At 47.0% G+C, this 21,606-nt stretch overlaps 2 protein-coding genes across 2 annotated transcripts in view; one reads left to right on the forward strand and one right to left on the reverse strand.

Moving 5' to 3' along the window:
* Window positions 1-21,606, forward strand: part of LOC140084121 (uncharacterized) — an 88,415-nt gene that overhangs the window by 19,587 nt on the left and 47,222 nt on the right. The gene's annotated exons all lie outside the window — the stretch shown is intronic.
* LOC140084105 (uncharacterized) lies at window positions 266-20,597 on the reverse strand. The gene is made up of 6 exons (XM_072126427.1): window positions 20,473-20,597; window positions 10,539-10,640; window positions 7,352-7,744; window positions 5,786-6,242; window positions 3,149-3,329; window positions 266-2,139 (listed from the first exon to the last, which is right to left on the reverse strand). Exons 2-6 carry the CDS (start codon window positions 10,549-10,551, stop codon window positions 1,936-1,938), a joined length of 1,248 nt encoding a protein of 415 aa, XP_071982528.1. The 5' UTR covers window positions 10,552-10,640; window positions 20,473-20,597; the 3' UTR covers window positions 266-1,935.

The following is a 21,606-nucleotide window of genomic DNA, read 5'->3' on the forward strand; positions in this document are numbered from 1 at the left end:
GACACATGGGAAAATTACATCATAAACACCTATGCCGATAACTCACAGTGGCCACAAGGCGTCAGTAAGGCACATAGCGAAATATCATAGAATAAATGGATCCGGGTTGGGAAGGATAGAACATCCAGCGCGTTAATATTCATAATGAAATCATTGTAATACAGAAGGTGCAGCTAATGTTTAGATTTATTAGATACATGTATTATAGAAATTCTTTATCCTGTTATACTCCAAGTCAGCGAAATTCTAAAAAATAATGGCCCAACTTTAATTTTTCATTTTCAACAAATGTTTATTTAGAGAAATCAAAAATAAGAAGAATGCAAAAACGCCAAAGATTCCGCACACAGGGGGCGTATAAAAACAGCAACCGGGGGAAAAGGGAAAGCAAAGATAAAAATAATGGGGTTAGGAGAGGGGGTATTAGGGACGCAGCCATCAATCACATCACACAGCAATGGAAAGTAGGACGATGAGTCCATGGAGCGCAGGTCATGTATCAGCACTAGCCATAAATCTGAGGTAAACACCTAAGGGTAAAGGGTCAGCGCCCTCCGGGGTCATTAGATAGGACAAAGGTCATTCCAGGGCTCCCAGAGGCTTTCAAAGAATGAGAAGGTATCGGACCTGCGCATCTCAATTCTACCATAAAGTATAATGAGGTTAATACGACCCCAATGGGCAATATGGCCATCCATGTACCTGGACGTATTGTCCACCACACCGTATAAACATATAGAGCATGTCCTATTTACCACCCTATTTCTGTTCCGTACGCCCCATAGAAGTCAACGGGAACATATAAAATATGGACTAAATACATGCTGCATACGGCGATGCCCTGTATGCTGCCGTATATAAGTGCAGTATCCAGAACCAGTGGGAGGGGCGTTCTGTCAGCCAGCCAATAGTCAGCCATCCATCATTTGCCAGCCCACTCTATTTTACGGATACGGTGCCATATGGTTGCAATACATCCCATATTTATGGCCAGAATACAGCCGTATACACAGAACAGAAACGACCATACGGTTAAAGGTTCTACAAGTACGGGGATAGTAAGTGACCAGAAAAGGTATCTAGATCCTCTTCACCGAATGGACTCTCCCTAGTCACTACAGGTGGGTTTAGACCATTTATTAAGTAAATTTCTTGTGGGATAAAGTTCCATGTGGATAGAAATGACAGGGCCCATTTATTATATGCCCGGGTTGAGTGCCCCAGCGTATCATGTAGCTCCCAGCCCTGGCGGGTTTATCACAAGGCTCTGGCCTCCAGAGAAATCCTGATGGGCTACAGCGCTACACTGCGCCAGCGTGACCCCCTTCACAACCCATCCACTCCCTATTTATCGTGGAGGTGGCTTGAGGGGGGGAAATAGGCACAATTTCTGTCTGTTTTCTATGAATTGTGCCCCAACTGGTGAAACTGAAGATGACGGCCCAAGTAAGTAAGATAATATAAAGGAGTTGGAATCTAAATTCTGTCATTTTTATCATCAGTGGGTGTATGGAGTAAGAGGGATTCAGACTTGACCCGATAGGGAGCCATAGGTGGTGGGAGGGTCAGACAAGGGCGGGTGTCCAGGGTTGTGTGGCAGACAATAAATAGTTGTGAGCAAACAAACTGACTTTGAAGGTTTTTTGAGGTCTGATCCTGTGGCCTCCTCCACCTCAATGGTCACGGCCGACAGGGCTGCTGACACCGCGATCAGGGAGGGTCTGGTGGTGCCTGATTTTAAGTTACCCACTGGGTTATCATATAGCAAGCGAAGCCAAGATGCCAATTGTAATTTTTTTGCTGTTGTTGCAGAATAGTTTCATTGACAGAAGCTAAACAATCATTTTTGCTTTATCATTATCGGTATAGATTATTTTTCATGGCGCAGAATCTTAAGCTTTCACACGGGAATCATTCCTTTACTTGGAACAATTGTCAGAATTTGTAATCATCTTGTGTAACTTTTAGATTATAAACGTCAGCTCCATCCCAGGTGCCTCCAACTTCTGTCTCAGAGCCAAAGATGGTCTTGACTCTGGCCCGATACGGCACATTGAGATCGGCCTTCACCACCGAGGCCACCACCCGTATGGCTTTACCCGGAGGGACCTCCACATTTGAGCTTGAGGAAAATTTCACCTGTATAAGGAAAAAGGGTCAGAAATGTTCTATAATTCATCCAGTAACATCTCATCTATCACTGGCAAAAACAACTGACAACTTATAAGTAGCGTTGAGCAGACCTGAACCACAAAGTATGGGTTCGTAACAAACTTGGGGGGTTGTGTCCACTGGACCAACCCCAAACTTAGAGGTTCAGGTCAAGTTTCTGCTGTATCCTCCTTGCCAGTAATTACCATGATCGGTACCAGTGTTACTGGACAGGTTTTTAAAATTTGGGTTTTGCTGAATTTGGTTCAGCTTGATGGAAGGGGCTGCTTCTCCCTGGGACAAAGGTGGTGACCATGTGATACTGCACAGAGAGTAGCATCACATGGAGCCTTCTCCCTCCTCTAGGGCATTTTGTCTGTGGATTCAGAAATTGCCTCAAAAAGAATTTGGGTTCTAGAAGGTCTCCCCTGTTCCCTATCAGTCTCTCCATCAAGTTTGTGATCCTCTACAACTTTTTATGTCTCACATATTTGGCTGCACCACAGACAATGTCACTCCACTGCCCCCCCCCCCCCATCCCCGCCACTGGTCTCTGGACACTTCCATACATCAGGAAATCTGTTAACCCTTATTGTTTACACAGCACAGACTTCATGTAATTATTTCAGCATGAGTCTCTTCTCCTCCATGTGATGAAGGCTGCCAGGCTATGTCTCTATATACATGTATATCCTTATGACTGCGGCTCTAATGGATTTACTTGTTGGAATCTCATTGGATGTGGAAATAAGGGCTGTACGCAGTAGATAGGAAAACGGTTAGACTCCTCCTACTTCTATGCTGCTGAGGAAGATTTCTGAAAAGTAGCTTCATAATATGTGCAGCACAATATGGGCTTCGTTCTGTTTGTTTTGAAAGTGGGAAACAAATATAACACTTTGTGAGAAATCATCATGAACCAGGAGGCACCTAGGACTAATCCTTCTCATGGTAATGGCCCTTTCACGATTCCACTTCTCTCATAATCGTCACTTACCTCGGTCTCGTTGGTCTCGGTGAAGCTCCAGGTGTGTGTGGTGCTTGCACTTATCTTCACAGTTGCCTCTGTCTCTGCAAAAAATGGTATCCCGGCCGTAAACTTGACTTCTAAACCAGCTTCAACTGTGAATCCATGGTCCTGGGAGAAGGAGCTGGAGATCTTCACCGCCTTATCAAACCTGCCGAAGTACGAATACAAATAACCAAATACTGGAGAGACCGCACTACACCTTCTGCAGCTGAAATGAGCACATTTATTATTTGTAGGGGGAAATTCCTGCTCAGGGGTTACAAAAAAATGCAGAATTCTTGAATAAATGGAACATCTGATTGTTCTGCCCGTACAATAAAATTAACAATTGATATCTAAAAGGGGTTGGCCACTTTACCTCATGTTTTTATGTTTTTGTGATGTGTGAAAGTGTGGGGGGCAGGATATTAGGTAATTTACCAATATACATCTATTACTAGTTCTGCTCCGCTTTCATACGATTGCTAATGGACAGATAGAGATCACATGACCATCTACGGCCATTTTATGGTCAGAAATCTAAACCTGATGAGGTAGCAGACAGGAGGCGTCACTTTACATATCAAGAAAGCGGAGCTGAACTATTGCCTTGCGAATTTTGAATTTTACTACCTTTTGCCACATTTGAGGCTTCAAACATAAAGATATAAAATTGTAATTTATTGGAGTAAAATTTATTGGAAATTTTAAACTTTTGTAAAAAAAATAATAAACTGATAAGTTGGGGGTGTAATATTATCCGGCCCCTTAGGTTAATACTCTGTAGCGCCCCCTGTTGCTGTGGTCGCAGCTGTAGGCGCTCGGGGTATCAGGTCTCTATCAGTCCTGCACATGGAGAGACTGAAGTTCTTCCCGTTCTTCCCTGGAGAAGAGCCGGAGCTCCGGGAGGTTGGATGAAGCGTCTGTGAGCAGCAGGTTCCGGCTCTTTCCTCAGATTTTCCATTGGATTCGGGTCTGGATGTGACTCGGCCGTTCTATCACCTGGAGACGGATATTTGTGGACCTTCCAGTGTAGATTTTGCTTTATGCTTCAGATCTTTGTCTTGTTGGAGGATAAATCTCTGTCCCAGTCTCAGGTCTTTTCTAGAATCCAAGAGGTTTTCTGCAGCAGCTGTATTGCATATCGTTGGATTGTGGTTCCTCTGAGCAGGCTCCTTCTTCCACATGTTTGGTGTCTTCCCGGTGGCTTCTTCTTGCCTCTTCCATAAAGAGCAGATTTGTGCAGTGACTGATTGTTGTGCTATGGCCGGTCTCTCCCCCTCGGCTCCAGGTCTCTGCAGATCATCCAGAGGGATCAGGATCAGGATCTTGGCGGTGTCTCTGATGAGTCTTCTCCTGGTGTGAGATGAAGGTTAGAGGGGCGCCGGGTCTCAGTAGATTGCCGGGGTCTGATGCTTCTTCCAGTACAATATGGCACTTGCATGCGGCTTCTCGGGACGTTCCTGGACCTCGGCCTCGTGGAACCTTCATGATGCAGAACCTGAGATATCACCTGGCAACCTGATTACACAGGGGATTATATCCATCATCAGCAGTCATTGAGGACAACATTGGATCAGTTAGAGACCTGAGACTGAACTTCTGGAGGGAGTTTGCTGCACTGAAAAATATTACATGTCCCAATATTCAGTTCATTATTTTTTTTTTACAAAATCTTAAAATATCCAATAAATGTCATTCCACTTCCTTTGTGTCCCACTTGTAGTTGATCTCTTACCTAAAAAAATTTACAATTTTATTAAATTCAATTACAGTTTGAAGCCTGAAATGTGACATTTCAAGGGGGCCAAATGGGGCTTATTTAATAAGGGTTCCGCGGCCGTGTTTCCATCAGGTTTTCCGACTTTTTGGGGATTGGGCCCCCTGGACACAAATCAGGGGGTGGCTGTGGAACGATCCAACAGATTTGGACAACCCGCGGTTTTTAACTTAAAAATTGTGTCGCAATCCAAGCACTTACATACATCGGAAGGAAGATGGTGAACTCCGGCGGACCTGAGCGGGGAAGCGACACATGCAGGAAATCGGGCGCACAATCTTTGGGATTCGCGCCGGAGTGCATGATCATCAGAAACTTGGGAACTCCTGTGGCCGGGTAAGTAAATGTCCCCCATTGAGTTCAATCAGTTTTTGGTCACAGTTTGTTTGGTTCCATAACACATTGCACTTGCATGTAGCTCAGAGTTTGATGCATTTTTGATGCGTCTCCTTAGACGCTATTGAGCGCTTTTCATACAGTTGTGTGTGCATGGAGTCTGACCCAACCCGATGAATACAATGGACTATTGTGGAATGAAAGTCCTGCATTTCAAAAAAATACTCATGTGAAGGGGCATTGTCCACGAACTTAGAACTGGACATGAACCACGAGTCACGTTCTTCTTTGCTACATTTCTACTGAATATAAGAGGACAATGAGGCAGAACTTTCCCCATTTCATATAAATATAGAAGAGGTTCCACATGATATTTTCTCATCTATCGGTGTCAGAGTGATCAGAATTTAGGTTGAAGGCGTCTGATGGAGAAAACTCCCTGACATATTGCCCTTACCCTGGGGTCAGTCTGGGGTTGATACATTTTGCATAGACTTTGTATTACTCACGTGAAGGTGTGGTCTAATGGGACGCTGCTCCCTCGGTTATCGTAGATCCTCTCCTCGATCACTTCTGCGCTCTCAGAAGTTCTTTTCCCTTCTTCAGGAAGAAACTCAAAGCTGATAATGTTACGGATTGTCTTATCTGGAGTAAAAGAAAGGAAGCGAAAGAGATGATAGTCATGTCCCAAGTGCTCAGCCGAATCAAAATATCTCCCGTCCTCCGGGATGGATCCTCTGTAGATGTTCCCATTCTCTTTATCCACACTCCACAGTTTCCCATCAGGAGCAAATGATATAAAATGGCAGAGCTTGAGCCATCCGGTTTCTCCAACCAGCGAGTTATTTTGAGTCCAGTCGTAATCTGGGCCGGTTGGCGGTTTTCCTTTCACAAGTTTGTCTGTTTTGGTCACTGCGTACAGGACACCGTCTGGATCAAAGAACAAGGTTTCAAAGTTGTCCCAACCTGTCAGAATAAAACAAATTAATGTGTTTACTTAAGTGTATGACCATATGGATATGGTCATCATCGGCAGGGTTTATGTACAATCGTGTACAAGTGATGCAAGAAGAGCATCAGGATTGGTGGTGGGGGACCCACTGAACCTCCACGAGCAATGGAGTAAGCCGACACCTGGGAGCAGAGTCTAAGTGGCACCCGGTATTCACCAGAGCCCACCACAAAGCGGGTTGGACTTGCTGTGGCGGGATACCACCAGGTCGCTCTACAGGCGTGACTTGCTTTCTGTAGTGGCCAAGGCAAGGTACAGAATCAGCAGGAAGAATCGAGGTCAAGACGGGCGGTACAGGATCGGAGTTGGGGACATAGCTGAAGGTCAAGACAGGCAACAGGGAACATATGTAGTACACACATACACATACATTTGTAGTACACACATACACATATGTAGTACACACATACACACACATATGTAGTACACACATACACAAACATATGTAGTACACACACACATATGTAGTACACACATACACACACATATGTAGTACACACATACACACACACATATGTAGTACACACATACACACACACATGTAATACACACACACACACACACATGTAATACACACATACACACACACATGTAATACACACATACACACACACACATGTAATACACACATACACACACACACACATGTAATACACACATACACACACACACACATGTAATACACACATACACACACACACACATGTAATACACACATACACACACACACGTAATACACACATACACACACACACATGTAATACACACATACACACACACACACACATGTAATACACACATACACACACACACATGTAATACACACATACACACACACACACATGTAATACACACATACACACACACACACACACACACACATGTAATACACACATACACACACACACACACACACACACATGTAATACACACATACACACACATATGTAGTACACACATACACACACACATGTAATACACACATACACACACACACATGTAATACACACATACACATTCACAGAGGAGACTTGATAGAAAACACTGTAAAGTATATATTCACCAAATGACCCAATCTTGGTGGCTTGTCCGTACTCCCAGGGTACATACTCGTTGTCGGGCTGTGGACCTTTGTAGAACTCTTTACTTTTGGTTGTAGCGTACAATTCTCCATTTGGATGAAAGAAAAGAATTTCAAAATGGCTCCAGTTACTCTTCCCCACTCTTCTGGCCGTAGAAAACCAATCTCCATCTTTCTTTGTCGGCATCGGGCCCCGGTAGAGATCCTCCCCTCGGACACAGAACAGCTCCCCCTGTGGGCTGCACAGAACATGGCCGACAATGTCAAGTTTTCCTAAAGTCGCTGCCCGATCGTAATAGTTGTCCATAAGATTCGCTGGTGGCAGAGCGACTCTCAGCGTGGCATCTTTACTGGCAACGGTTAGCAGGAGGTTATCTGGAAGGAAGTAAAGGGAGAGCATTGCTGTAGATAAATACTGAGCATTTCATTAACCCCCCGACTCCAAAGCCAGTTTTCACCTTTGAGCCCAGGGCCTATTTTTAGAATCTATTATTTTTCCAATAGTCGCACGGCTAGCGACCAAAAAGCCTTTTTATCCACCAGGGCAGAAACAAATAATAACATGTCACCTTTATCAGTGGAGTTTGTATGTTAAAAACACAAGCAGGCAGTGTCCAAACTCCTAAATATTCATTCATATCCTTTAAGCAAGAGGATAATATAGTCTCGGGGGATCGATCAGTTCCCCCCTACTTGACAAACGTACATTATGAAAAAGGACTTGCGGATAGAATCTACCCTAATAGTCCCTGTAGGTCAGCAGAGTCTGAAATGCTTCATTTTTCTCTAACAGTCCCTAGATTTCATTCGAGTTACAGATCACCGTCTACTGCTCATTAAAAATTTTGACACAGTTCAGCCAGGCCCACCTGACATGTTTCACCTGGCGTCATCAGGGGTATGCGGCTGACTGCCCCATGTCTAATAATGGGCACCCAACTACTGTTTACTTTATGCTCTTCTGATTTCCGCCATCTATGGGGTGCTAACTTTTTATTTCATCTTGACTCGGGTGTCCGTATGTTATATGGTCATCACTTCATGCTGGAGTTTCTCTTGAATTGAAAAATAGGCTAAAATATTAGCCACAAATCACACAAATATAAGGAGGTGACTGTCAGGCACCCACTGGATCACGACGGATGATGATGTAAGCCGACATCTGGGACCGGAGTGTAAGTGGTACCTGGTTTTCACTAGAGCCCGCTGCACAGCGGGTTGGACTTGTTGCGGAGTGGTAGCACCAGGTCATTGCACAGGCGCAAATTTGTCCGCAGTGGAGGCCAAGGCGTAGTACAGACTCGTGGTCGGGGACAGGTAGGAGGTCGAGACAAGCAGCACAGGATCAGAGTCGGGAACGTAGTGCTAGGTCAGGATAGGCAGCACGGGATTGGGATTAGATTCAGGAACGGAATCGAGGGCACAACGGGAAATCAGTCTAAACGCACAAGGCAAGGAACACAGCTTTCTCCCAGGGGCTGGAAATTTATCAGGGCAGGCAGCCAGCCAGCGCCTTTAAATCTTAATGGGAGCTGCGGAGACCACAGCTGGAGCCAGGGAATGTAAGTTACCGAGGTGGCTAGCTGCGGGGGCACAGGGAGGACCACGGGATCGCAGGGACACTTATGCCATGACAGCGAGCAGGCATATGCAAAACTTTAGTTTGTCTCAGGATTTCCCCCCCCCCTCAATTAAAAGACATGGGACCACTTTAACTCTCTTAATAATTGAAATGTCCCCCCTCACAAGACAAGTCATCTCCTCACCAGTCTTTTTTGGAATGTGCAACACCCCTGCCGATGCAAGGCAGAGGAGTTGTTGCGAATACGTCCCACCATGTAGCTTGCAGCCGGTGTAGGGTCTGATCAACCCCACAGCAGGTCATCACATAACACAGGGGAACACTGCAGCGGTAGATCCTGCCTGGGAAGACAGGAGTTAATTGTTAAATGTGATGTAATATGTGTTAGCCAATCACCTGTGTTCTAATCTTGTATCTGTAAGCTGGGATGTGATTGGAGGAGTAACCACCACCTGACCAGTGGGAGTAATAAAACCCCTGGTCACGAAAGTTCCAGAGTTCAGTCGGACCAGGGAGTCTGAAGAGAGCTCAGTTCCAGTCTAGCTCAGACTGAGTACAGTGCAGCCAGTACACCAGACCAGATCAGACCAGTTGGTGAGAAGCTGAAGCATCCTACTAGGACACAGCTACCTCCCAGCCTGCCCTTGCATCCAGGCTGGTGATCTACCCCTGTGGCTCCTTCCAACTGCATCCCCAGCATTCTACCATTTGGCAAGGCACGTTGCTACTGTTCCTGGCGGTTCCAATAAAGAACTGTAAACTATTTTTGTTCAACGTCTGCCTCCGTCTGGTCCCTGCTACTACGGCTGCCACCATCATGGGACCCTGTCCACCACACAGGGACTCATACTCCAGACCCCAAAGGGTTGCCCCAGGGAGAACTACTCTAGCAGCCTCTCCCTCATCATTTCTTGCCAACACCCCCTGCTGGAGACCTGCCAGGCTGTAGGACAGCTCTCCGGTCCCCATACCAAGCACCGTGACACTAGCCTGCCTAGGCCGCAACCGCCAGCCACTCAGGTACTGTGGGCCCCGGCTGTCTCCAGGCCCCAAGAAAAGGCTAGGCCCGGTGGGGGATGTTGCAAATGTCCTCCTCCTTCATTCCCTGGGGTCTCCAGGAGTGATTGCTGTCTGTAGGACACAGATATCACCATACAGAGCATACAGATCTAATATGCTGCCAACTCATGGGCGAAGCTCAGAGAAGCCCAGCACTCATTGGCATATGCTCAGTGCTAGGTGTCACTTCACCCCTGCACAGCTCTGCTGGGCTCTGTAGTGCAGAGGATAGAACCGGCAGCTACAGAGTATGGAAGCCACCATGTAACAGTGCAGGATGCAAGGAGAGGACCCACTCCTTGTACTAGAGACACACAATTCAACTCTATCTTTGTCCTAGGGAAGAAGAGTTGAAAGCTGGGGATTGGGTCAACCCAAAGTCATGGCCCTGGTGCCTCCAGCCCCCTTGTTCCCCGGTAGCTACACCCCCGAGTAGCCACAATTAAAGATTTTAGTACCCCAAAGGGACAGGAATTAGAGGAAACACCACTCATGATGAGATGTCATTGCAGTAGAACATGATCTCACCTGGCTGATCCATTTGTGCCTTGTAGTCTATGGGGAAGAACACTTGATGATCTGGAGAAGCGGTGACTCTGGATGTTGTGGATGTGAAGTAGTGAAGTTTCCCTGTAACACAGAATAATTAGGAGACCATCAGGACTCACACATGACCTCATATATTGGGCTCATCCTTCCTCATTGTGACCTCAATGGTTGTTTTATGTATATATAGCCGCAGAGAGATTGACTATATGAGAATAATCAGGGCGACTTCAATGGCTGAAGCCACATCTCAGACATTATTCTGATACACAGAATATTTAGGAGACCATGAGGACTTGTCAACAATATTTCACAAATCAACACCCGAGGGTAAACAATCAGAAAACGCTTATAACTTCATAACAAACACTGGATATTCTGCGCACTCAGGAGCGTAATAGAATATATTCCCGAGGATCGGGATGACCCGAGGCTCTGGAGGCCCGAGGCCACCCAAACAGTTATCTCATGATCAGGCAGCTACCAAAATGTACAACGTATGAAGAAAGCGACAGATATATGCATTTAGCTATCGGTAGAGTAGACTTGTACCGTGTTATCCATGGAGAGCAGAAGACGAGTGACGACATCAGGCGATACGTTTTTGAGGCTAACTGAGTATATTAGATGGTGGAGCTTTCGAGATTACTAGTTCTCGTCATCAGACATGAGGTTAAGTATGAAACTGAATTTTCATTGTATATACACCCGGCAGTGATCATCAAAGAATATTAAAAAAAACACTTTATAACAACAGAATGGTTTATACACAGACATCTATTGACTGAGCAGGTACGATTGTAACGATTGTCTCGTGTGTTTGGGGTGGAAGCTGTCATTATCGGAATAGCTTCATTTCAGATTATTGGTGGGGTGAATGTTGTTATAAACCTCATGGTAGTGAAGCAGGGATTTGGATACTGTGGTGCACACCTTGAATCTATTGATGTTCCCATACACTGTAGTTACAGTGTCACAGGTGCACCGGTGCCCCTCTCCACTGCTCCAGCCCCGCTCCCATGGACTTACCTCTCCACGCTCCCGTCCAGACTAGGCCCCGCGTGGCACCGCTCCATAGACCGCACGTGCGGTGGTGCTTCAAGATTTAAAGGGCCAGTGCACAGGTGACTGGCGCTGGCCACTTGCGGGAATGCATGTAATCCGGCGGCTCCCATCATTCCCCACCAGATTTTCAAGCCCTTTCCCTGAAGAGAAAGCCCTCCTGTGTATCCTGTGTTCCTGATCCATCTGCCAGTCTGTTCCTGTGTTCCTGATCCATGTGCCAGCTCCTGAGATTCCTGACGTGAGTCCTAGTGTGCCTTCCTGTGCTGTTCTCCCACTGTCAACCCAGGTACAGACTGTGTCCTGCATTACTACCTTGGCAGCCACCGTGGGCTGGTTGCACCTGTGCAATGACCTGGTGGCTCCCTGCCGCAGCAAGACCATCCCAATTTGCGGCGGGCTCTGGTGAAGACCAGGTGCCACTTAGACTCCAGTCCCAGGTGTCGGCTAGTACCATCTTCTGCAGACTCAGTACCATCTCCCACTGACTCAGAGGCCATAACATACAGATGCTCTCCAAATGAGAAATAGTTGTGGATGAGCATAAAGTGTATACGTTCTGTGATCAGTTCTTCTGGTAGGTTGTGCTTCTCCATGTGTGCCCGGCATGCTGCTATTCCATCATTGTGGGGAATCTTAGTGTACAGACATTCCACATCCATGGTGGTGAATTTGCCCTCCTTCTTTCTACTGTATTTGGGGGCCTCAGGCGGCCGATACAATTGAAAGAAGTGGAAGAACAGGTAGCAATAAGTTACTGCTTAAAATGCCACATTGGCACTTAACGGTAAATAAGTGGATTTTGGTTGTAGTTCGGGCGCTCTGTCTCCGAAAAGGTTCGCCATCACTGGTCTAGGCGGTGGCCTACAGCTTGTCCTGTATGTACCTGGGAGAATTTCTGACCAGGGGTGCTGGAGATCCTACATTGTATTGCTAGGGAACTCCAAACTGTTCTTCATAAAGATACAAGACTAAAAGAAATATTCCCAGTCCACCCTCTCCTTTCCCAGTCCCACCAAACCTGAAACAACTTGTGGTCCCTTACCCCGCCTGCAAACGTGTTGGAACATTGGCACAGGTGACTTTGTTCAAGGGGACATTTTCCTGCAGGTCTTCCAATGTGGTTTACCTTATCATGTGTGAACAGTGTCCAACCACAGGCCTTTATGTAGGGGGAAACATGCCAGAGACTCCATCAGTGCATGAACTCACACAGATCTGATATTAAAGGGCATCTAGCACCAGGATGAAAAACTGTATGCAAATGGACCTGAGGGGCTTTAGGCTCCTTTAACATTTATGTAGCCTGGAGCCCTTTAGACTCACTTGCATACAGTCCTTCATCCTGGTGGTATATGCCCTTAAAAAGGAAAGATCTCCCAGTAGCTGCACATTTCTTCAGGGAGGGCCACACTATGGAATATTTGTGGATCAGCAATTTAATGGGACATTACCAGATACAGAGGGAAAGCAAAGAATGGGGGTATAAATTAATGCAGAGATTCAACACCTTACAAAGTGGACTTACAAGTCATGCAGCTTCATGACCTCCTACCTCTGACCTGGAGGCCACAAGCAGATAAGAGCCAGGGCTCTCTTGTCTCGCCTCACAGGTTTTTAGTCTGTTTATTACCATCCTGTCATAAATAAGATGTCCCTGTATTTATCAATTTGTTGTTTTAAAGTTTTTTTTTATATCCTTTGATGATCACTGTCTAGTGTGTATAAAATGCTGTGAATTTTCTGTTTCATGCATAACATCATGTCTGACAAATAGAACTAGTATTCTCCAAAGCTCCAGCATCACATATACTCAGTTACCCTCAAAATCAGACATTGCCTGATTTCTTCACTCTTCTTGGGGCACATTTATCAGGGCCTCTGCGTTGGTGCATGGTTGGCCGGGACTGGGCAGGCGCAGGAAGTTGCTGTCCCTATGACCGCGCACTCGCTGCAGCCGGCAACTTTTCACCTGTGTTTATTTCGATGGAAATAAACTCTGCTTAAGACCCTGTCAGATACATCAAGAGGCTTCAGTGTATTGATGTATCGCATTGCAGCGTATGATAACTATGCCCCCTTGTGTTTAGTTGTAATATATATATATATATATATATATATATATATATATATATATATATATATGGGTCACAATGTGAGTAGGAGGAGGTGAGGAGCCACATTGTGATGGGTGAGGAGTGGGCTACAATGTGAGGGGTGAACAGAGAGGTCACAATGTGTGTAGTGGAAGTAAAGGAGCCACATTGTGGGCTGCAAGGGGAGGAGGTGTGAGGCCGCAATGTATGGAGGAGGAGAGCAGCCACACAGAGAGAAGGAGGAGAGGGGCAGCTATGTCAGCAGTGGTGCCCCAATGTGGAGGAGGAGGAGAGGGGTTACAATGTGAGGAAGAGGAGGAAGAGGGGTCATAATGTAAGGGAGAGAAGTAGGGGAGAGGCCAAAATGTGAGGAGAAGGGGTGGAGTGGGATCACAAAGTGGATGGGATGAGGAGAGAGCCAGAGTGGAAGAGGAGAGGGGCAACAATGTAAGGAAGAGGAGGAGGAGAGCTGCCACAATGTAAGGAGGAGAAAACTGTCCATAATGGGAGGAGGTGGAGGAGGAGTCTACCAGTATATAGCCAGCCAGTCCATGCCGAAAGCCAGACCATGTCCCAGGTATATAGGCAGTCAGCACATGCCCCCAGTATATAGCCATCTCATGCCTCCTAATATATAGCAAGCCCAAGCCCACCAGTATATAATCAGCTCCCTGCCCCCCAGGATATAGCTTTGTCTATGGTGATGATAGAGCCTCCTCTCCTCTAGGTGTAGAGGATGCCCCTGTCTATGGTGATGGTAGAACCTCCTCTCCTCTAGGTGTAGAGGATGCCCCCTGTCTATGGTGATGGTAGAACCTCCTCTCCTCTAGATGTAGAGGATACCCCCTGTCTACGGTGATGGAAGAACCTCCTCTCCTCTAGGTGTAGAGGATGCCCCCTGTCTATGGAGATGGTAGAGCCTCCTCTCCTCTAGTTGTAGAGGATGCCCCCTGTCTACGGTGATGGAAGAACCTCCTCTCCTCTAGGTGTAGAGGATGCCCCCTTTCTATGGTGATGGTAGAACCTCCTCTCCTCTAGGTGTAGAGGATGCCCCCTCTCTATGGTGATGGTAGAACCTCCTCTCCTCTGGTTGTAGAGGATGCCTCCTGTCTATGGTGATGGTAGAACCTCCTCTCCTCTAGGTGTAGAGGATGCCCCCTGTCTATGGTGATGGTAGAACCTCCTCTCCTCTGGTTGTAGAGGATGCCTCCTGTCTATGGTGATGGTAGAACCTCCTCTCCTCTAGGTGTAGAGGATGCCCCTTGTCTATGGTGATGGTAGAACCTCCTCTCCTCTAGGGGTATAGGTTATCCCCTGTCTATGGTGATAATAGAACCTCCTCTCCTCTAGGTGTAGAGGATGCCCCCTATCTATGGTGATGGTAGAACCTCCTCTCCTCTGGTTGTAGAGGATGCCTCCTGTCTATGGTGATGGTAGAACCTCCTCTCCTCTAGGTGTAGAGGATGCCCCTGTCTATGGTGATGGTAGAACCTCCTCTCCTCTAGGTGTAGAGGATGCCCCGGTCTATGGTGATGGTAGAACTGCCTCTCCTCTAGGTGTATAGGTTATCCCCTCTCTATGGTGATGGTAGAACCTCCACTTCTCTAGGTGTAGAGGATGCCCCCTGTCTATGTTGATGATAGAACTTCCTCTACTCTGAGTGTAGAGGATGCCCCTGTCTATGGTGATGGTAGAACCTCCTCTCCTCTAGGTGTAGAGTATGTCCCCTGTCTATGGTGATGGTAGAACCTCCTCTCCTCTAGCTGTAGAGGATGTCCCATGTCTATGGTGATGGTAGAACCTCCTCTCCTCTAGGTGTGGAGGATGCCCCCTGTGTATGGTGATGGTAGAACCTCCTCTCCTCTAGGTGTAGAGGATGCCCCCTGTCTATGGTGATGGTAGAACCTCCTCCCCTCTAGGTGTAGAGGATGCCCCCTGTCTATGGTGATTGTAGAACCTCCTCTCCTCTAGGTGTAGAGGATGCCCCTGTCTATGGTGATGGTAGAACCTCCTCCCCTCTAGGTGTAGAGGATGCCCCCTCTCTATGTTGATGGTAGAACCACCTGTCCTCTATGTGTAGAGGATGCCCCCTCTCTATGGTGATGGTAGAACCTCCTCTCCTCTGGGTGTAGAGGATGCCCCCTGTCTATGGTGATGGTAAAACCTCCTCTCCTCTAGTTGTAGAGGATGTCCCATGTCTATGGTGATGGTAGAACCTCCTCTCCTCTAGGGGTATAGGTTATCCCCTGTCTATGGTGATGGTAGAACCTCCTCTTTTCTAGGTGTAGAGGATGCCCCTGTCTATGGTGATGGTAGAACCTCCTCTCCTCTAGGTGTAGAGGATGCCCCTGTCTATGGTGATGGTAGAACTGCCTCTCCTCTCCCCTGTCTATGGTGATGGTAGAACCTCCTCTTCTCTAGGTGTAGAGGATGCCCCCTGTCTATGGTGATGGTAGAACCTCCTCTTATCTAGGTGTAGAGGATGGCCCTTGTCTATGGTGATGGTAGAACCTCCTCTCCTCTATGTGTAGAGGATGCCCCTGTCTATGGTGATGGTAGAACCTCCTCTCCTCTAGGTGTAGAGGATGCCCCTGTCTATGGTGATGGTAGAACTTCCTCTCTTCTAGGTGTAGAGGATGCCCCCTCTCTATGGTGATGGTAGAACCACCTCTCCTCTTGGTGTAGAGTATTCCCCCTCTCTATGGTGATGGTAGAACCTCCTCTCCTCTGGGTGTAGAGGATGCCCCCTGTCTATGGTGATGGTAGAACCTCCTCTCCTCTAGGTGTAGAGGATGCCCCCTGTCTATGGTGATTGTAGAACCTCCTCTCCTCTAGGTGTAGAGGATGCCCCTGTCTATGGTGATGGTAGAACCTCCTCCCCTCTAGGTGTAGAGGATGCCCCCTCTCTATGTTGATGGTAGAACCACCTGTCCTCTATGTGTAGAGGATGCCCCCTCTCTATGGTGATGGTAGAACCTCCTCTCCTCTGGGTGTAGAGGATGCCCCCTGTCTATGGTGATGGTAAAACCTCCTCTCCTCTAGTTGTAGAGGATGTCCCATGTCTATGGTGATGGTAGAACCTCCTCTCCTCTAGGGGTATAGGTTATCCCCTGTCTATGGTGATGGTAGAACCTCCTCTTTTCTAGGTGTAGAGGATGCCCCTGTCTATGGTGATGGTAGAACCTCCTCTCCTCTAGGTGTAGAGGATGCCCCTGTCTATGGTGATGGTAGAACTGCCTCTCCTCTCCCCTGTCTATGGTGATGGTAGAACCTCCTCTTCTCTAGGTGTAGAGGATGCCCCCTGTCTATGGTGATGGTAGAACCTCCTCTTATCTAGGTGTAGAGGATGGCCCTTGTCTATGGTGATGGTAGAACCTCCTCTCCTCTATGTGTAGAGGATGCCCCTGTCTATGGTGATGGTAGAACCTCCTCTCCTCTAGGTGTAGAGGATGCCCCTGTCTATGGTGATGGTAGAACTTCCTCTCTTCTAGGTGTAGAGGATGCCCCCTCTCTATGGTGATGGTAGAACCACCTCTCCTCTTGGAGTAGAGTATTCCCCCTCTCTATGGTGATGGTAGAACCTCCTCTCCTCTGGGTGTAGAGGATGCCCCCTGTCTATGGTGATGGTAGAACCTTCTCTCCTCTAGGTGTAGAGGATGCCCCTGTCTATGGTTATGGTAGAACTGCCTCTCCTCTAGGTGTAGAGGATGCCCCCTCTCTATGGTGATGGTAGAACCACCTCTCCTCTAGGTGTAGAGGATGCCCCCTCTCTATGGTGATGGTAGAACCTCCTCTCCTCTGGGTGTAGAGGATGCCCCTTGTCTATGGTGATGGTAGAACCTCCTCTCCTCTAGGGGTATAGGTTATCCCCTGTCTATGGTGATGGTAGAACCTCCTCTTTTCTAGGTGTAGAGGATGCCCCCTGTCTATGGTGATGGTAGAACCTCCTCTCCTCTAGGTGTAGAGGATGCCCCCTGTCTATGGTGATGGTAGAACCGCCTCTCCTCTAGTTGTAGAGTATGTCCTCTGTCTATGGTGATGGTAGAACCGCCTCTCCTCTAGTTGTAGAGTATGTCCTCTGTCTATGGTGATGGTAGAACCTCCTCTCCTCTAGTTGTAGAGGATGGCCCTTGTCTATGGTGATGGTAGAACCTCCTCTTATCTAGGTGTAGAGGATGGCCCTTGTCTATGGCGATGGTAGAACCACCTCTCCTCTATGTGTAGATGATGCCCCTGTCTATGGTGATGGTAGAACCACCTCTCCTTTAGGTGTAGAGGATGCCCCCTCTCTATGGTGATGGTAGAACCTCCTCTCCTCTGGGTGTAGAGGATGCCCCCTGTCTATGGTGATGGTAGAACCTCCTCACCTCTAGGTGTAGAGGATGCCCCTGTCTATGGTGATGGTAGAACCACCTCTCCTCTAGGTGTAGAGGATGCCCCCTCTCTATGGTGATGGTATAACCTCCTCTCCTCTGGGTGTAGAGGATTCCTCCTGTCTATGGTGATGGTAGAACCTCCTCTCCTCTAGGTGTAGAGGATGCTCCCTGTCTATGCTGATGGTAGAACCTCCTCTCCTCTAGGTGTAGAGGATGCCCCCTGTCTATGGTGATGGTAGAACCTCCTCTCCTCTAGGGGTAGAGGATGCCCCCTCTCTATGGTGATGGTATAACCTCCTCTCCTCTGGGTGTAGAGGATTCCTCCTGTCTATGGTGATGGTAGAACCTCCTCTCCTCTAGGTGTAGAGGATGCTCCCTGTCTATGCTGATGGTAGAACCTCCTCTCCTCTAGGTGTAGAGGATGCCCCCTGTCTATGGTGATGGTAGAACCTCCTCTCCTCTAGGGGTATATGTTATCCCCTGTCTATGGTGATGGTAGAACCTCCTCTTCTCTAGGTGTAGAGGATGCCCCTGTCTATGGTGATGGTAGGACTGCCTCTCCTCTCCCCTGTCTATGGTGATGGTAGAACGTCCTCTTCTCTAGGTGTAGAGGATGCCCCCTGTCTATGGTGATGGTAGAACCTCCTCTGCTCAAGGTGTATAGGTTATCCCCTGTCTATGGTGATGGTAGAACCTCCTCTTCTTTAGGTGTAGAGGATGCCCCTGTCTATGGTGATGGTAGAACCGCCTCTCCTCTAGGTGTAGAGGATGCCCCCTGTCTATGGTGATGGTAGAACCTCCTCTTCTCTAGTTGTAGAGTATGTCCTCTGTCTATGGTGATGGTAGAACCTCCTCTCCTCTAGTTGTAGAGAATGTCTCCTGTCTATGGTGATGTTAGAACCTCCTCTCATCTAGTTGTAGAGTATGTCCTCTGTCTATGGTGATGGTAGAACCTCCTCTCCTCTAGTTGTAGAGAATGCCTCCTGTCTATGGTGATGTTAGAACCTCCTCTCCTCTAGGTGTAGAGGATGTCCCCTGTATATGGTGATGGTAGAACCTCCTCTCCTCTAGTTGTAGAGGATGTCCCATGTCTATGGTGATGGTAGAACCTCCTCTTCTCTAGGTGTAGAGGATGTCCCCTGTCTATGGTGATGGTAGAACCTCCTCTTCTTTAGGTGTAGAGGATGCCCCTGTCTATGGTGATGGTAGAACTGCCTCTCCTCTCCCCTGTCTATGGTGATGGTAGAACCTCCTCTTCTCTAGTTGTAGAGAATGTCTCCTGTCTATGGTGATGTTAGAACCTCCTCTCATCTAGTTGTAGAGAATGTCTCCTGTCTATGGTGATGTTAGAACCTCCTCTCCTCTATGTGTAGAGGATGTCCCCTGTATATGGTGATGGTAGAACCTCCTCTTCTCTAGGTGTAGAGGATGGCCCCTGTCTATGGTGATGGTAGAACCTTCTCTCCTCTAGTTGTAGAGATGGCCCCTGTCTATGGTGATGGTAGATCCTCCTCTCCTCTAGGTGTAGATGATGTCCCCTGTCTATGGTGATGATAGAAAGCATGTGTCAAATGCCTTTGAAAAGTCCAGATATACAACATCCACAGCATCCCCAAGATCCAGTCTGGCCAGTCAGCTCATCCCCCAGTTTATAGCAACTCAGCCCATGCCCTCCAGTATTTAGCTATCCAGACCATGCTTCCTAGTAGATAGCCAGCCATCCTAAACCTTCCAGAATATAGTCAGATCCCTGCACCTCTGTATATAGCCAGCCAGCACATGCCCCCTAGAATATAGCCAACCTACTTGTGCCCCCTGTATACAGCCAGCAAGTCCATGCCCCAAGCCTATGTCCCCTAATATATAGACTGCCAGCCCATGCCCCCAGTATATAGCCAGCCCATGTCCCAAGTATATAGCCAGCCCATGATTTCTAGTATATAGCAAACCAGTGCATGTCCCCCAGTGTGTAGTCAGCCCCCTGGCTCTTGTACATAGCCAGCACATGCCCCAGTATATAGCCAGCCCCTAGCATGCCTAGTACATAAACTCAATAACTCAATACTCCATACACACTGGCCCCATATACTCACCTTTCTGACACCCCCTACATGTCCTCTTTTCCATTACTATCAGTGACCGGTCACAGGTCCATGCGCACCACGCCACCAGACAAAGACCTGTGAACGGCCACCGGCAGTAATGAAGAAGAGGACCTGTGGGGGAATTGCATTTTCTTTATAGACTTGAGTATAAGCTGCGTTTTTTTTTTCAGCACATTTTTTGTGCTGATGACCTCAGCTTATACTTGAGTATATACAGGAAATATTGGTGGAAATGTTGCATTTTGCTCAGTGATTTTAGGATTTGTTGTTCTCTCACCTTATGGTGCCTCTGGATCTTCTATGCTTCTTAGTCTGGTTCCTGGGAGCCGGTCTCGGTGGTAGGAGATGTCTGTGATAGGTTGTGGATCTCTAATGTCAGAGCTGTTGTTGGTGCTGCTGGATCAGACTGGACTCACACTGACCCACGGGTGAGGCTATCCTTAAATATTCTTATCTACTCCTCCTACCCGAATTTGTTATATGTTTTCCAAGATAAGATGCATTTACTAGTCAGCATTTTAAGGGCACAGTCATTCCGAATTACAAAATAATAACAAAATAACAAATTGCTATAGAATAAAATACCAAAATAGCATAAATTCTTGACAAAAATGTGGCCCTTGTGAAAATGAAGGGAAGATTTAGCATGACCTCCACATTGAAACATATAACAGTTGTACATTCTTTTGGGTCAATTCTGGTGTCCCTTCCCTCATAAACTCTAAACTTGTGGATGTACCCTGTGGTAAGCATAAAAATTAGTTTGGGACACCATAAGATTTATCAGATCCACAGAAAATAAGTCAATTTCAGCTCAAAAAGTATTCCTGAGCTGCCTACAAACTCCGGAATTTTCACAGTGGAGTCCAAGAAGGATCACTTTGAGTCTGAGGTAGGTTCACATTGGTGGTTCTGGGCACCTTCTCGAGGGCCATTCATCAACACTGAGGAGAAATAGAGGAACAGGCCATCCTCTCCTTCAGAATCGGTATAAGCTAGGAAGGCACATGGATCTCTGGGATGAATGGGATATTCTTATTTGGGGGTGTGTTTGTATATATATATATATATATATATATATATATATGTTGCGCTTCAACATGTGTAAAAGGTGTTTACACTATATTAACAGGGTGTTTATGTAATTAGAGATGGGAAAATTTGTTAAAATTTGGTTCGTCCCGATTCACCAATTTTTTCGGAAAAATTTGATTCGACCCAAATCGAATCATAGCGAATCACGTTAAAAACAGGTATTTCCTGGCTGCAGAGAGCCTGTAGGGTGTTGTAGAACGTTGTGCAATGCTTAAATATGCATAGGGAGCGTGGTTTGGTCTTCAAACAATGCTGTGTTTTAGTATGACATGCACATGACAGCCGCCGCTCTTAGAATCGTTTCATTCTTCAATTC

The sequence above is a fragment of the Engystomops pustulosus genome, chromosome 1, assembly GCF_040894005.1.
Source record: "Engystomops pustulosus chromosome 1, aEngPut4.maternal, whole genome shotgun sequence".
Taxonomy (NCBI): Eukaryota; Metazoa; Chordata; class Amphibia; order Anura; family Leptodactylidae; genus Engystomops; species Engystomops pustulosus.